We start from the raw sequence: 16,910 nt of genomic DNA, 5'->3' as shown, positions 1-16,910 counted from the left end.
GTTATTTTAGACTGAATCAAGCTGTCAGCTAGCGGTTAGCCGAATTAGCTGTTAGCTAAACTAACATTAGCTTCCCGGTGGAGGCTGAAGGATCGTGCAGGCAGCTCCCCCTCCTCTCCCTCCTCACCAGCATGAGTTCCACCAATCAGAGGCATCACTGTGGGATTGTGGGATTGTTCAGGATTGTGGGTAATGAAGTACTTATCCAAGACATCACGAATAAAAGACATTTATCTCAAAACAAGGTTAGTGCCCCATGATTTTTGGCGTCTATATGAGCATATACAATCGCTTAGTCATGTCGGCAAGCTGGTTTTAAGTCTACCATCGACGGTTACGATTTCATGGCTTATACTGCAACTATCAATGGAGAAATTGCATTGTATTTTTACTTCCAGAACCCGCTGTGGGCGGGACTGTTGCGCTCTATGCAGTATTATGTTTGCAAGTGCCTTGGCTTGCTAACACATAGTTAAGCTAATTCAACACCATACTCAACAACACTGTCTGCTGTGGAATCCTTTAGGTTTCTGGGATGAAAATTATCATCATCATCGTCATGTAATTTAACACGTAGCTTATTAATTACAAAGACCACAGCTTAACAGTCATATGCAAAAACAGTTACAGCTGTTAGCAGAATTGTATGACCCACTAATATCTGTTAAAATACTATCATTTACTTTACATTTCATTTTTCAGCTGACGCTTTTTACAAAGCCGCTTACAATAAGTGCATTCAACCATGAAGATGCCACTCAAAAATTACAAGAATCATGCAAAATTCATCAAATAGGCAAAACGTAACAAATGTTACTCTCTCTCTACAAGTACACAATATAACAAAGAAATATAAGCAATACAAAACAGCACAGCGGATAGCGACTGTAAGATTAGCTGCTAGCTTGAAAATGCCTCTCGTAGCTCTTGCTAGTTTGTATTAATCCTGGCAAAGTGGGTGATTGTTGGCCTTTCTGGATGATTTCAAGTTTTTCCTGAAAAGGCGATCTTGAAAATTAAGTCAATCCAGCCACACAGTCTTCTTCGCTAACTGCCGTCATCTACTGCTCTAACTGTTAATCAATACTCGTTTGTTGTTGTTCCTATCGTTGAAGGAACTGAAGTCTCCTTTCTCACTCGCTGACAACTTTAGCGAGCCGTTTCAACTAGGACCCATGTGGAAGGTATACGCGAATGCCCGGAAGATCTGGGGAAATCATCCCACCCACAACTCACACACATCACAATATGATTGGCTAATCCTTCATTGTTTTGTTTTATCTCTATAGTGTTAAACTGGAGGTGAAGTTTCACTATATTGCATAGTTCCAGTCCAATGTCCAAGGTAAAATAAACGTGGTAACAAAAGATTGTGAAGTGACGTTTTTAACGTAATTTGACCTTGACCTTGATATTAAATGCATTTTCTTAAATTCTGGTGATCTCAAAAGTATCACCAAATGAATGGGCACCCCCAACTTAGTTGAAAATGACACCTTAAATGTTTATCTACACTGGTTCCAAAATTAGACGCTTTTGAACATTAAACCTGAGGGACTGGCGGCCATCTTGGTTTTGACCTCTAATGGCCCTCAGAGGTCAAATCTCACTTCCCTCCAAATCTGAAAATAATCCTTATGGTATGCTCTAACTATGTTAGAAATGTCATGCTTTTCTCATAAAATGCACAATTGTTATGCTTATCTGCTCTACTAAAGACACATGTCACTATCAAATGCATGCCCCCATTCACTTGCATTACACGGGCATTCAGTCCAGCTACTGAAGGCCCTGCCTCGCTAGGGGGAATCACAAAAATTGTGATTGGTCTATTTCCCCGACCGTTATATTGAACCACTATTTGCCAAAAATAAGTGAGTCCAAGTTAACAATAATCTATACATTATTAATATTATTTCAGTGAATAAATACATAAATAAATAATGTGAGTACAAAAATTAGTTTTTATAATTTTTTCTTAGGCCTTCACTGAACATCTTGAAGGCCCAGAGGGTTCCTCTCTAATAAATACTATATGTTCATAAAGTCTTTGTTTGCTTTTTTGTACTTTAATTATGACTGTTTGATTCTTGCAGTCATTATGAGTAAGAAGTCAACCGCTGAACTGTTCTTTACTCCCCTGTTAAAAGTTGAAACAACTCTGCCTAATGAGGCTGTTAATGAGTTGTTTGTTGACACTGCTCTTGCAGGATGATGACACATCCAAAACAGTTAGGTAGAGACTTTGTCCCAAACTGCAGGGGACACCCACGAGAGAAAGGGTGGGGTGAGGGGTGGGGGGTATGTTAGGAACTTTCCATGACCTGGATTATTTTAACAACAAGCATATAATAAATGCTTGTTTAGTTGAGCAACTGCATTACTTGTTTGTTAAACTAATCAGAATCATAAGAAGACAGCACTGCATTAAATCTTCATCAATGGAGCAAACATTTATTTAGAAGAAATTGTAAAATGTACACTTATTCTATTCCCCAGGTGTCACAACACAACTGAATTCAGTCCATGAACTGATAGAAAAATCTTCTCTATCAATTTTAATATTCTATGAAAACAATATATTTTAAGTTCCATATTGTATTTTGATGGATAAATAAGCCAGAAATGAATTGGCAAAAATAAATACATTGAAAGTATATTCAGCTGTTTATCCCTAAAATGTGTTTTAATTCAAATCCAAAATAAGTCCTTCTGTCTGTATGCACCAATGATCCTTTAGCTATTTATAATAAAAACTAGACAATTCTGACATAATAAATTTATATGAAATAAAACTGCATTCAAGTCAGGTAAAAGCAAGAGGGAGATCTAAATCCTAACTCCTGCCTTGGAGAAAGTGCATTCTAAATTCCTGTGATACACACATTCACCGTTCCATTCTGCCTCTTATTTGAAAACAGAATTTGACACACTTCAGAGCTAACCTGAGCATTGGCTGGCTGTAACCGGAACAGATTTCTACTGATTTAAGTTATACCTCTGGCAGGACTTTCACTATAGGCCATGGTAACTCTAGGTCCTCTGTTGGGTCTCACAGGGTTGTGCTTAATCTTTAATGAATAAAATAAACACAACAGTTGCTGCATAGATTACAGTCATTCAGCTAGATATAAAACAAAACAAGGTGACACAGAGGGGTGTGTATGACTCTTCTTAGCTACATCTTGTCATTTGCTCTGAACACCAATATCCAGTCCGAACCAGTTACCAAAACAAGCATATCTCAAGAAATTTAGAAACCCCAAGTTCTTCTAATCTTTACAAATAGACAGTCTGAACCTCCTCTGATGTCAAAGGTCGCTACGCCCCTCTTGAGTTATTCAACAGACGATTAACTTTAGCAGTTATTCAGCAATGTACATGTACAACTTCAGTCATTTTCTACCACAATCTTGTTATTGTTATGCTGCCTCTTTCACATCTTTAATCACATCACATTATATAGGGCTGCACAATTAATCGAATTTTAATCACGATCACTATTTTGGCTTCCCACGATCAAATTCGTGTGATCGAGCGATATTTAAAATCAGTCCCTCCAGGATTTCGCTGCCTTTTTTTGAAATTGTTGCGGCCAAAAATGCCTGATTTTGCGGGAGCTTTTGTAAAAAAATTGCGATAAAAGTTGCAATGTCCGGGTACCTGGATAGCTCAGTTGGTAGAGCAGGCGCCCATATATAGAAGTTTACTCCTCGACGCAGTGGGCCTGGGTTCGACTCCGACCTGCAGCCCTTTGCTGCATGTCATTCCCCCCTCTCTCTCCCTTTATTTCTTCAGCAGTCTTGTCAATAAAGGCCTAAAAATAACCAAAATATTAAAGATTGCAATGTCAAGTTGCGAGAGACAGTGAAAGTTGAAAAAAAAAGTTGCGATTTTTTTGTTGTTGGTGTAGTTCTTTAAAAATAAAAAGGAAACTTGTTTTGGGGAGAATAAAATTACTCTGGGCTGAGTTTTCCTACTAACCTTACCAAAAAGGCTCAGGATGCTGCAAATGTTGGTATAATATGTAAATGGCAAGTGGATTTATGACAAAAAATAATTTATTGAATGAATCAAATTTGAACATACAGTATGTGTCAGTGGCTTGTTGATCTTTACATTGTTAGTCAATTTCCTAACCTGGCCTGGGACACACATTAATACGGTTTGATAAAGTACATATTGGACTTTAACTTATCATTGCACTTAAATAACGAGCACAGCTGTCCTCAATTTAGGTCATCCTGTACGTCACATCTGCGGTTTTTCCTGCATCCACCGTGTGTGTTTGTGTGTGTGTGTGTGTGTGTGTGTGTGTGTGTGTGTGCCCCACCCGCTGCAGAGAGCCAACAGGATTGAAACAGCAGCAGCTTTTATCGACTTTAGAGTGAAAAAACATTACAGCGTACATTGATGTTAAAATGTATACAGGTTGGCAGGACGGTCTGAAATGTTTTACACGGTCTTTCGCTGTACGTTTTGTTGGTAATGTGAGATGTTCGAGTCACACACGTCTCGTCTTCATATCAGAAACAAAGAAATTAATTTGGTGACGTTACGTCAACCCAGCTCTTACTCTCGCTTGGTCAGTGGCTCTCAGAGTCACATACTGATACAAAGTCTGTCACGTGGGACTGCTGGGATTGGTTGAAGTCACGGGAAACTTTTAGTCAAATTTGCGGAAAATTCACGGCAATTGGTTGAATTTGAGTGAATTGTTGCTATCGCAACATTGCGAAATCCTGGAGGGACTGTAAAATGCCCCATTCCGTTCATAGAACTCCGTCTCCGTATCAAACTTTTTGCAAAGCCAATCTAGCACTCCGTAAACCACTGTCTGATCACGTGCCTCCATGAGCCAATCAGAGTTGTTCCCTGCACCGCGCAGCTTAGTTTCTAGATGTAGACCAGGGGTCACCAACCTTTTTGAAAGTGAGAGCTACTTCATGGGTACTGAGTCATACGAAGGGCTACCAGTTTGATACACTCTTCTGAAATAACAAATTTGCTCAGTTTGCCTTTAGTTATATATGATTATTGATTAATGATAGTCATCTATGTGAAGACACTGATCACGTTAATGATTTTTCATTATCAATAATTATCAACAATGACTTAACAAGGTGGGAAACAGATAATATCAATATTCAATTTTCATTTTTAGAACAGGCCTGAGGGCTACTCATGTGGTCCTTGGGGGCTACCTGGTGCCCACGGGCACCGTGTTGGTGACCCCTGATGTAGACAGTCACAGAAAACAGAGTAACGTGAGGAAAGTTCCACAACAGATAGCAGTCGGTCATAAGGTTATAAACTGTCTTAGGGACCGTTCGGTCATGTCTTTTTATTTTCTGCTGAGGGAGGGTCATCCAACATTTTTTAGTCTGGGTGGGGGGGTCACCCAACATTTTTATTCATGAAAAGAGAAAAATTTCAAAGTGGCTTGTTTGGTGCATATTTATCCATGTAGCTCTCAGTCTCGGCCCCCTAGCAGATGGTCTGACCGCATACGCGGAGTTTGCTGGGGGGGGGGGGGGGGGGCAGGAGGAGCACTGCCCCCCTGGTGGCTCAAACGGGTAATTGCATTGTTTAAAAAATTCGTGGAATAATTACATCTGGCATGACCAGATATTAAATAAATATCTTAAATAACACAAAACAACTAAATGGTGATACATATACATCTGATTTCATATACTGCTTTAGTAAAAAAAATTATTACCTGGCTGACGATGGGAGCAGCAGGACGCAAAAAAACGAAAATTACTGTTGCACTAGTCTGGACATCTTGCTGTGCCAACCTTGCAATAAAGGTTTCCTAAATGCCATGTATATAAATGTGATGTCAGCATACTAATTGATTGCGGGTTTTGTGTAGATTTGGACTTTTATAAGTTTATTCCACTTTGTTTAAACGGCGAAGTGGAGAGGCCTCGTATGTGACGCTCGTATCGGCCTTGCTGGATACACCGTATCATTTACCTTTTTGTGGATCTACTGATCGCTGTGGATTACTTTTTTTCCGTGTCATTGGATTACGGCAAAATGCGGATCTTTTTTCTCAACGTGTCTTAACGTTTTATGGTGTGACTGCGCTTGGTTTCTGTGTTTGGAGAGGCATCTCAACAGACTGTAGGTCCAACACTGATTGTTCACTGTTACATTTTAGTTGAATTTAAGCGTCTGTCTATTGAACAGCCGTGCCGCGATTGGATTTCATAAGGGCGAATTGTTAAATTGTTACAATGTAACTTAAAAACTTTAAAAATAAACATATGTGTTTTGGAATATAATGTTCAGCTTCGGCAGCTTTACCTATGTGCTAAAATATACAATGACGATAGTGACGTCCATAGCAACCAGTGTTGAATTGGTGATTTCCCAGCGTCCTTTGCTGAATGGTCTCAATGGTTTATTGTTTTATTTCATGTGAATACTAGTTTACAAGAGGAATAACTTAGTATTTGAAGTAATGCAGTAATGCATGAAGTGTGCATTTAGTTTCCATGCTTATTGTGTTTCCACAACAATGTTAGTAAGTAAATCTACTGAAATGGCCACCACACCATAACAGAGGAGTGTGATGTGTAAGATGAGAATGCAGAGGTTAACTCCTATACATCATGGCTATAAAAACCAAATGGTATCTGTACTTTGCCAAGTGCAAACTTGCACGCAAGGGGAGGGTCATGCCTTTTTTTCAAATCGTTTTGGAGGGTCATAGGAAAATTATTACTGACGAGGGGAGGGTCAAGTCTTTTTAGGTAAGAGGCCACAAAACTCCGGTGGCCCCTTAATTAAGTAACGAACAGTCCCTTAACAAAGAAAATAAAAAAATGTCTAATGTAGCAGAGGGCGAGGCCGAGGGGCTTGTCCCAAGAATCGGATTGTCATCCATTGTGTGGAAGCATTTTGGGTTCAAGGCAAGTGACACAAAACAAGAACAGGTCATATGCAAAGAGTGCCGTAAAGTTGTGTTGGCGCCACAAAGCAACACAACGAACCTCTTTAACCACTTCAAAAAACACCATAAAGTTCAATACAATGAATGTATGAAGGCCAAGAAATTCGTTAATAAAAAAATAATGTTAGAACAAAGCCGTGACGTGTTTTCGACGATTCATCAATAGTAGTGTAACTGTAGCAAGCATCTTAGTATCACTAACGTTATCCACATTCATACATAGACGAAACAAATTATATGTCCAGCTACAAAAAGCCTGGAAGTCGTAAGTAGAACGGAAGTACGAGGCGTTGTCATGGAGATATTACACCATCTAAAAATGCAAACAGCCAGAGAAAATCTTACCGTGGTGATGCACATATTTGTACATTAGCAGGAAAGTAGCACAATATGGATGTGAAAGCAGTTATAATTAGTCTATGTGACAATACATTTCTTTTGGTTAAAAATTAACAAATAATTGTGATAATTAATCGTGATCTCAATATTGATCAAAATAATCGGGATTATCATTTTGGCCATAATCGTGCAGCCCTAACATTATACCTGTATACATATAACACAAACGACATGAACAGCAACGAAAAAGTTTTATAAAAGTCTGGTGTCTTTAAAACCATAATAATATGCATTAAGGCATGCTGCAATGACATTCAAAAAGACACAGAGCCTCAGGATTGGTTTAAGTGGCCTAAATTGGACCTATGATAACCTCACTCTGGATAAACATGCCCAAACACTTCTTTTTCAAATCTGCATTGTTTATCTCACAACATTTTGAAATTCAAGCATTCAGCTGCACAGAAGCAATTTTTTTCTGTAGCTGCTCTACAAAAAAGTTTTTCAGGAAAAGTCGGTATGTCCCTGAATGACCAGAGAGGTTTAAGTAGTGCTGAGTTAGAAATCAGTTGATTAATTCAGAAAAAAAAACAAGAAAACAAGATGGGTCTCATTTCTTTTTCAATATGACGAACATAAAGAAGCAAAATATTACAACATTCGATTGCAATAAATCTTTAATAATAATAATAATAATAACAATTTTTTTTTTGATTTTGCACCAAAAGATGAAAATGAACACTCTATATATATACAGCAGACTCCATCAAGACATGTGCAGAGACAAACTTTGATCACAAGAACTTGTTTGCATTACACAAGCATATAAGCATAAATTAAACCAATTAGCAGAAAACTCTTATTGCAGGTGTGTCATACTGTAAACTGGAGTTATTACTGTATTGTGTTATCTTTAAAATAGTTATTTTATTTCAAGATAAATTACTGTAATTTAAATTTTATGAAATAAATGAATTTATGTTAATATTTGTGGGATGTCATAAAAAAATATCTAGTATGTACAATAGCTGTTGCTTATTTGAATTTTATCAACAAGTTTTACTTTAATGTACATAATGTCCTAAACACAAAGCCTAAAATAGATACACAAATGGTCACTTTAGGATTCATTTCTTCACCGTAATTTGGGATTTCTTTCTGATTTTTAATATTTTTTTTACAGATTCTTTGATTTCTCGCGTCTGCAGAACATAAATGATTGGGTTCAGCATGGGAGGAAAGACAGAGCTCAGAGCCAAGTTTATGATCCTGGCATTTGGATCTATTTTTGAACTCATAGTAAATGTGATTATTATTGGGAGAAAATAAATTGTCACTAATGAAAGATGAGCTGTGCAGGTTTTAAAGGCCTTTACTCTTTCCTGAACTGTGGCTACTTTAGACAATGCATAGCCAATATATGAATAACTAAACAAGATAAATGTCAGTGGCAGCCAAATAATAAGAAGTGGCAACAACACACCAATGACAGAGTTGGGAGTTGTGTCATTGCAGGCCAGCTTGTATATCTGGCCATGGTCACAGAAATAGCTGTTAATAACCACAGACTTACAGAAGGAAAGTCTTGTAAGAAGGCCAACTGCAATAAGTACAACAATAATAACAAAGACCCAGAATGAGGCAATCAACGACAGCATAAACCTGTGGGTCACCTTCACTTGATAGTGCAGTGGGAAGATGATAGCTATCAGTCTGTCATAGGAAAGTGCAACCAGATTAAATGACTGCATAGAAAGGCAGGTGTAGCAGAAAAATAGGAATGCCAAGCAGTCGTTGTAGGGGATGTAGGGATGGTTCAACAGAAAGATGTCAAGAAGCTTTGGCACCAGAGCAGAACTACCACAAAGGTCCACAAAAGCTAAATTAAAAACAGCAACATATTTTGGAGTTCTCAGATTATGATCCAAGTATATTACGGCCATTACAACTGTGTTTCCCAGCACTGAAACAAGATAAACAAAAAAGAGAAAGACATATATATACGTAATATATGGTATGCCAATAAATCCACTTATTATGAAGTATGCGGGACGCACAAAAGTGATGTTTTTTCCAAGAGCGGAGTTGAAAAAGTCCATTGTAAAAATAATCTCAAACTTATATTGTCTTAAACACAGTGTTTAATGTAGAGAACCGTACTCCACGTCAGCACTGTGTTCTGTTATGTAGACAGAGGTAAGCTCTTCTTTCTAGCGCTCTTTCTGATGATGAAGCTCTGACAAGCTTTAACTGTTCTGGCAGTCGATCCATTGAGTCTATTGTATGTAAGCATAAAAAAAACATTTTCAATCCATAGAGACAGAGCGCATTTAAGTCCTGCCCACACATGGAGAAAACAATTCATCACTTTACCTTGACTTTGTAATGTGTGAAGGTGCCTCCTTGTCAATTCCGTCTAACAAACAACAGAAAAATGCCTAAAAGCTGCGGTGTGGTTGAATGCACTAACAACAGGGTAAAGAACCATAACAAAGTTTTTATAAGCTGCCGAACTAAAAAACGGAGCTTTTAGGAAGACAAAAATTGAATACAGGCAATAAAACGTGTGGCATCAGCAGGATGAGATCCTGACACTCTGTATGCCTAAAATTATGTGTGCACTGACATTTGTCATCACATGTGTCAGTTTTAGACTAGTCTCGCACTGCCAGACCTATCTCCACAGCACTGTGAAGTAAGGTCTGGCCCCTCCACACATACATTCTAGGATAGGAGAAAAAAACGCTCTGGTCTGTTTGCATTTCTTTAAACCAATCACAATCGTCTTTGGCGATGCTAAGCTACGGACGCAGCGACGGTGACTCTACAAAATAGTCTCGGGAAGGAACATTTACACCCTGGTAAAGAAAACGCCACATACAATATTAAATGAAGTTAACTGTTATTTAAATTAGCTGGATACTTGTTTAAACGTATTTTCTTTTACCAGTGTATTGCCGTGTGTACTTCGTCCATAGTAATCCCCGCCAATAGCTCCCAAAACGTCCAAGTTAGATAGTAAATAAACAAATTCTTTGTAAATCTTTACAATCATTCCCCAAAAAAACCAAGTAGGCCTGCCTTATTAAACACATTTTCTTCAAAACATGCCATTTTCAGCGTGTAGCTTGCTAGCTCGAAGTTTGCTGTTGCTTCCCGAAGCGAAGAGATTTTGAGAACGGCAACACACAGAGAGCGGAAGCGGAGGCACATCCGACGCATGGCCCGCAATTATTCTGGAAATGTACTTCTTTTGATCCAGACTGGTTTTAGGCTTGCTATATTTCTGTATGTTAAGCTAAAGCCTTTTGACAGTATACAACTTGTGTTATAGTGGAATGTGGATAAATCAGAAAGCAATAGACCTCAACAGTCCCGCCCCTCGTCCGAGAGACCTTGGGTTCCGGAAGTAAAATTCCCATTCATTTTTCCCATAGGCGTCTGGAAAGATCCGTATATAAAGAGTTTTAGACCATGCTTTAGGCTAACCAGATGGGACGTGACTCATAAACATACAACGTATCATTCAGAAAATTCAAAAAAAGTCAAAGGTACAACACTGTGTACATATCGTCATCTCAGAGCGAAGGAACTACTCATCCCATAAACCACCGCGCACCACTGAACAAAGGAAGCTAACGTTAGTTTAGCTAACAGCTAATTCGGCTAACTGCTAGCTGAGACAGCATGTAATAACTTTAAAAGACCCTCAAAATAAACCTGAAAATAACCGTTAACATATATAACGGCTGTTACGTCAGCTGTAGCCTGCTTTACCCAGTGTTAAGTTTGAGTTAACGTTATTTTAGACTGAATCAAGCTGTCAGCTAGCGGTTAGCTGAATTAGCTGTTAGCTAAACTAACGTTAGCTTCCCGGTGGAGGCTGACGGATCGTGCAGGCAGCTCCCCCTCCTCCCCCTCCTCACCAGCATGAGTTCCACCAATCAGAGGCATCACTGTGGGATTGTGGGATTGTTCAGGATTGTGGGTAATGAAGTACTTATCCAAGACATCACGAATAAAAGACATTTATCTCAAAACAAGGTTAGTGCCCCATGATTTTTGGCGTCTATATGAGCATATAAAATCGCTTAGTCATGTCGGCAAGCTGGTTTTAAGTCTACCATCGACGGTTACGATTTCATGGCTTATACTGCAACTATCAATGGAGAAATTGCATTGTATTTTTACTTCCGGAACCCGCTGTGGGCGGGACTGTTGCGCTCTATGCAGTATTATGTTTGCAAGTGCCTTGGCTTGCTAACACATAGTTAAGCTAATTCAACACCATACTCAACAACACTGTCTGCTGTGGAATCCTTTAGGTTTCTGGGATGAAAATTATCATCATCATCGTCATGTAATTTAACACGTAGCTTATTAATTACAAAGACCACAGCTTAACAGTCATATGCAAAAACAGTTACAGCTGTAAGCAGAATTGTATGACCCACTAATATCTGTTAAAATACTATCATTTACTTTACATTTCATTTTTCAGCTGACGCTTTTTACAAAGCTGCTTACAATAAGTGCATTCAACCATGAAGATGCCACTCAAAAATTACAAGAATCATGCAAAATTCATCAAATAGGCAAAACGTAACAAATGTTACTCTCTCTCTACAAGTACACAATATAACAAAGAAATATAAGCAATACAAAACAGCACAGCGGATAGCGACTGTAAGATTAGCTGCTAGCTTGAAAATGCCTCTCGTAGCTCTTGCTAGTTTGTATTAATCCTGGCAAAGTGGGTGATTGTTGGCCTTTCTGGATGATTTCAAGTTTTTCCTGAAAAGGCGATCTTGAAAATTAAGTCAATCCAGCCACACAGTCTTCTTCGCTAACTGCCGTCATCTACTGCTCTAACTGTTAATCAATACTCGTTTGTTGTTGTTCCTATCGTTGAAGGAACTGAAGTCTCCTTTCTCACTCGCTGACAACTTTAGCGAGCCGTTTCAACTAGGACCCATGTGGAAGGTATACGCGAATGCCCGGAAGATCTGGGGAAATCATCCCACCCACAACTCACACACATCACAATATGATTGGCTAATCCTTCATTGTTTTGTTTTATCTCTATAGTGTTAAACTGGAGGTGAAGTTTCACTATATTGCATAGTTCCAGTCCAATGTCCAAGGTAAAATAAACGTGGTAACAAAAGATTGTGAAGTGACGTTTTTAACGTAATTTGACCTTGACCTTGATATTAAATGCATTTTCTTAAATTCTGGTGATCTCAAAAGTATCACCAAATGAATGGGCACCCCCAACTTAGTTGAAAATGACACCTTAAATGTTTATCTACACTGGTTCCAAAATTAGACGCTTTTGAACATTAAACCTGAGGGACTGGCGGCCATCTTGGTTTTGACCTCTAATGGCCCTCAGAGGTCAAATCTCACTTCCCTCCAAATCTGAAAATAATCCTTATGGTATGCTCTAACTATGTTAGAAATGTCATGCTTTTCTCATAAAATGCACAATTGTTATGCTTATCTGCTCTACTAAAGACACATGTCACTATCAAATGCATGCCCCCATTCACTTGCATAACACGGGCATTCAGTCCAGCTACTGAAGGCCCTGCCTCGCTAGGGGGAATCACAAAAATTGTGATTGGTCTATTTCCCTGACCGTTATATTGAACCACTATTTGCCAAAAATAAGTGAGTCCAAGTTAACAATAATCTATACATTATTAATATTATTTCAGTGAATAAATACATAAATAAATAATGTGAGTACAAAAATTAGTTTTTATAATTTTTTCTTAGGCCTTCACTGAACATCTTGAAGGCCCAGAGGGTTCCTCTCTAATAAATACTATATGTTCATAAAGTCTTTGTTTGCTTTTTTGTACTTTAATTATGACTGTTTGATTCTTGCAGTCATTATGAGTAAGAAGTCAACCGCTGAACTGTTCTTTACTCCCCTGTTAAAAGTTGAAACAACTCTGCCTAATGAGGCTGTTAATGAGTTGTTTGTTGACACTGCTCTTGCAGGATGATGACACATCCAAAACAGTTAGGTAGAGACTTTGTCCCAAACTGCAGGGGACACCCACGAGAGAAAGGGTGGGGTGAGGGGTATGTTAGGAACTTTCCATGACCTGGATTATTTTAACAACAAGCATATAATAAATGCTTGTTTAGTTGAGCAACTGCATTACTTGTTTGTTAAACTAATCAGAATCATAAGAAGACAGCACTGCATTAAATCTTCATCAATGGAGCAAACATTTATTTAGAAGAAATTGTAAAATGTACACTTATTCTATTCCCCAGGTGTCACAACACAACTGAATTCAGTCCATGAACTGATAGAAAAATCTTCTCTATCAATTTTAATATTCTATGAAAACAATATATTTTAAGTTCCATATTGTATTTTGATGGATAAATAAGCCAGAAATGAATTGGCAAAAATAAATACATTGAAAGTATATTCAGCTGTTTATCCCTAAAATGTGTTTTAATTCAAATCCAAAATAAGTCCTTCTGTCTGTATGCACCAATGATCCTTTAGCTATTTATAATAAAAACTAGACAATTCTGACATAATATCTTTATATGCAATACAACTGCACTCAAGTCAGGTAAAAGCAAGAGGGAGATAGACTAAATCCTAACTCCTGCCTTTGAGAAAGTGCATTCTAAATTCCTGTGACACACACATTCATAATTCTTATTATTATTTAATTAACTAAAACAATATCAGAACCTACTCAAGAGACTATTGAAGCTCCAGGGTAACGAGATATATAAACTCAAACGATTACATGGAGTATTATCCACAGGGATTTACTATTAAGATATAATAAGACGGTCGCCAAATTAATGACATTAGCTCCCTGGGTATATTACAGGTGTTTTAGAATCTCCCACAGAGACAGATCTCCTCTGAAAATAAATAACAGAGGGCAAAATGGCGAGATCCATCCACTGCCTGCAGGGAACGGTTCATTACACTATTTTACATTCTGCAAAAGAAAAGCTCACAAATTAGCCTCTTGGGGGAATCAACCACCAATATATACAGTAGGGCTGCAACTAATGCTTTTATTCTTTATCAATTTATCTTTCAGTTAATATGTTCAACAAATCAATTGACTGTTTCTTCTACAAGATGTCAGAAAACAAGTAATTATTCTCATAAGTAAATAAGAAAAGAAAGAAAATGCACACACCTCAAGCTGAAACCTACAAATGCTTGGCATTTTTATTTTAGAAATTACACAAGACAATTGATTAGTAATTTTCTGTCACTCAACCAATTATCTGTTCTAGAAGGCGCGGACCCCGCCTCTCCATCAGCTCCAAAAAAATTATGCTGAACTGCCTATTTTACAAATATTAGTTGTGCTTTATGTGGTTGACATTGGATGGTGATGACGTGGGTATGAGTCCCTCACCAGAATAGGGAAATCAACTTGCCAGTCTCCTGCCGACTCTGCTAGCCTGGGCTAGCTGGCCAGCTTGCCATTTTTTTCTCCAAATGTAAACATCAGAGTAAACACCAAAGAAAAGGTGGAGAAGAAGAGCTCAAGCTAGCAAGACCATCTCTGCAGCTATATCATGAGTCATTTACGAGTTGCTCACCAGGATAGGGAAATCAACTCACCAGTCCTGCTGACTCTTCTAGCCTGGCCGCTTCAGGTTTTCAAATGTAAACATCGGAGTAAACAAAGGAAAAGGTGAAGATGGCTATCAGCTACGACCTATGACTCCGATCCCAACTACGTGGACAAGCAAGACCATTTCCCCTGCTCTACATCAGAGGAGGCACCAAGGCAAGCATGGAGGAATTGAACACTGACTGCGACTTCTCTGCTGGCCATCCTGCTAGCCAGTGTGCAGGCGTCGGTTTCCAGCGGGATATCGGTAGAAGTGGTGTCCTTTCGCTGAGACTTAGCTGGATCCTGGAGTGCCGGTGTTACACCGAAATCTGTGACCCATCGAGATCGGTGTCCCCCTACCTCAACCTGAACCAAACCCCTGTCCCTAACCTTAACCACGGAAGGGGGCGCTACGCTTTTAACAGGAGGGACACAGATCACGACGGGTCACAGATTTCGGTGCAACACCGGCGCCATTCAAGCAGGTGACTCTTTTTCTTTGTGCCGATCTGGCGGCCACATTCTGCTTTATGATGAATCATGCTGATGGGATAACATTTCACTGAAATTGTACCTCATACAATTTCATTTGATGAAATTTCATTCATTTTGGTGAAACTAGTGCAGTGCCCGTTTGGAGCGTGTGCCTGTTCGGAACGGGTCGATCGCTTGGTTCCCAGTATTTATATTTATTTTTTCACAACTTTATTGTGTAAATTCTTACAAATCAACTATCATTTGTCTACCCTAAAGTGATTTTTGTGTTAGCGAGATGTCACTGTTATTCGGTCTATATAGATTAGCATAACAAAGTAGAGCGTTGTCAGTTGTCATAATCGTATTAGCAATAGTAGCAGTAATAGCACAGTAGTGGTAGTAGTAGTTGTAACAGTAAAAGTAACAGTGCTGTGGAAGTAGTATTGGTAATAGGTGTTGCTAGCACATTACATTTCCTATGTTGCTTGAATACTTTCAAAAGTAAAGAGATCCTAAAACAATCATCATGAATTATAGAGTAAGCTTGACTTTCCTCTATTACAAACAGGTCTGTCAGCCCTCTAGCAGGGTGGCCCAGGGGAATCCCATCACAATGCTACTGTACCTTCACATTTGCCCTCAGGAGAGACCTGATCTGTTTTTCTCCACAAACCCGGCTGTTTCCCAGAGGACAACAGTCTTGCTTAAACATGTTATGACCAAACTGATTAATTGATCCTGAGAGGGTTTAGCCTCCAACACAGAGAGACACAAATATTTATCACACAAATGATGCAGCTTATTGTTGTTAAAGTACTTTTGTTTTTGTAAGCCTTATGTAAGACGTACAGGAGTTTCCACAGGGTTTTCCTTACACTATGCGTTCTGACATTTCTGGCCTTTGATAGAGCTGTATTTTCTTCATTATCTTGATTCAGTCTATAGTGGAAATTCAATTTGGAAATTTAGTGGACATTTTTTACTGTGCCATAATATAGCAGCTTGTGTCCTTTTTTGCAAGGGAGAACTTAGTGTAGCTTCTGTATGGTAATAAAATGGGTGAGGTGGTGGAGTTTCCAGCTTATAAACTCATGCTGCTAAATTGAGACAGTGGTACCCTAGGTCACATTCAGGTCACCTACAGTTCCAGGCCCATCATGACCAATTTGGCAACCCTTCATTCTAACCTGTTTTACATAAGCCAGGCAGTAGGACAACTCTCTGTCTGCAGAGATGAGGGATGTTCAGCAGCTGCATGATAACAAAAAGGCTTGAGCCTGTGATTCTGTTTACCAAGGTCCCCGGTATTAGATAACACAGGGAAGACACAGTTGAATAAACGCCACACCTAAGGATATAGGCCAGTATAGTCAGGCTGACATTGGTTTCAGTGCTGAGGTGTTTGGGTTCATGATTTAGGTAAGCATATGTCTTTACGGCAACAGTAATATCTTTGTTTGCATTAAAGGTCAGAGAAAGCCGTATTTGGTAAACAGCTTAATTTAACA

General features: G+C 38.7%; 1 protein-coding gene across 1 annotated transcript; it reads right to left on the bottom strand.

The window, feature by feature from the left end:
• Positions 1-8,321: 8,321 nt before the first annotated feature.
• LOC116036920 (olfactory receptor 1-like) lies at positions 8,322-9,619 on the bottom strand. The gene has a single exon (XM_031280583.2). It carries the CDS (start codon positions 9,400-9,402, stop codon positions 8,431-8,433), a length of 972 nt encoding a protein of 323 aa, XP_031136443.2. The 5' UTR covers positions 9,403-9,619; the 3' UTR covers positions 8,322-8,430.
• Between the last annotated feature and the right edge of the window lie 7,291 nt (positions 9,620-16,910).

This window comes from Sander lucioperca, chromosome 13 (genome assembly GCF_008315115.2).
Source record: "Sander lucioperca isolate FBNREF2018 chromosome 13, SLUC_FBN_1.2, whole genome shotgun sequence".
NCBI lineage: Eukaryota > Metazoa > Chordata > Actinopteri > Perciformes > Percidae > Sander > Sander lucioperca.
Note: the sequence above shows the minus strand (reverse complement) of the source record. Positions and strands in the feature narration are given on the sequence as shown.

Bases quoted from the DNA above. Each gene is read 5' to 3' on its own strand.
- LOC116036920 (XM_031280583.2), bottom strand. From the start codon at position 9,402: ATGGACTTTTTCAACTCCGCTCTTGGAAAAAACATCACTTTTGTGCGT.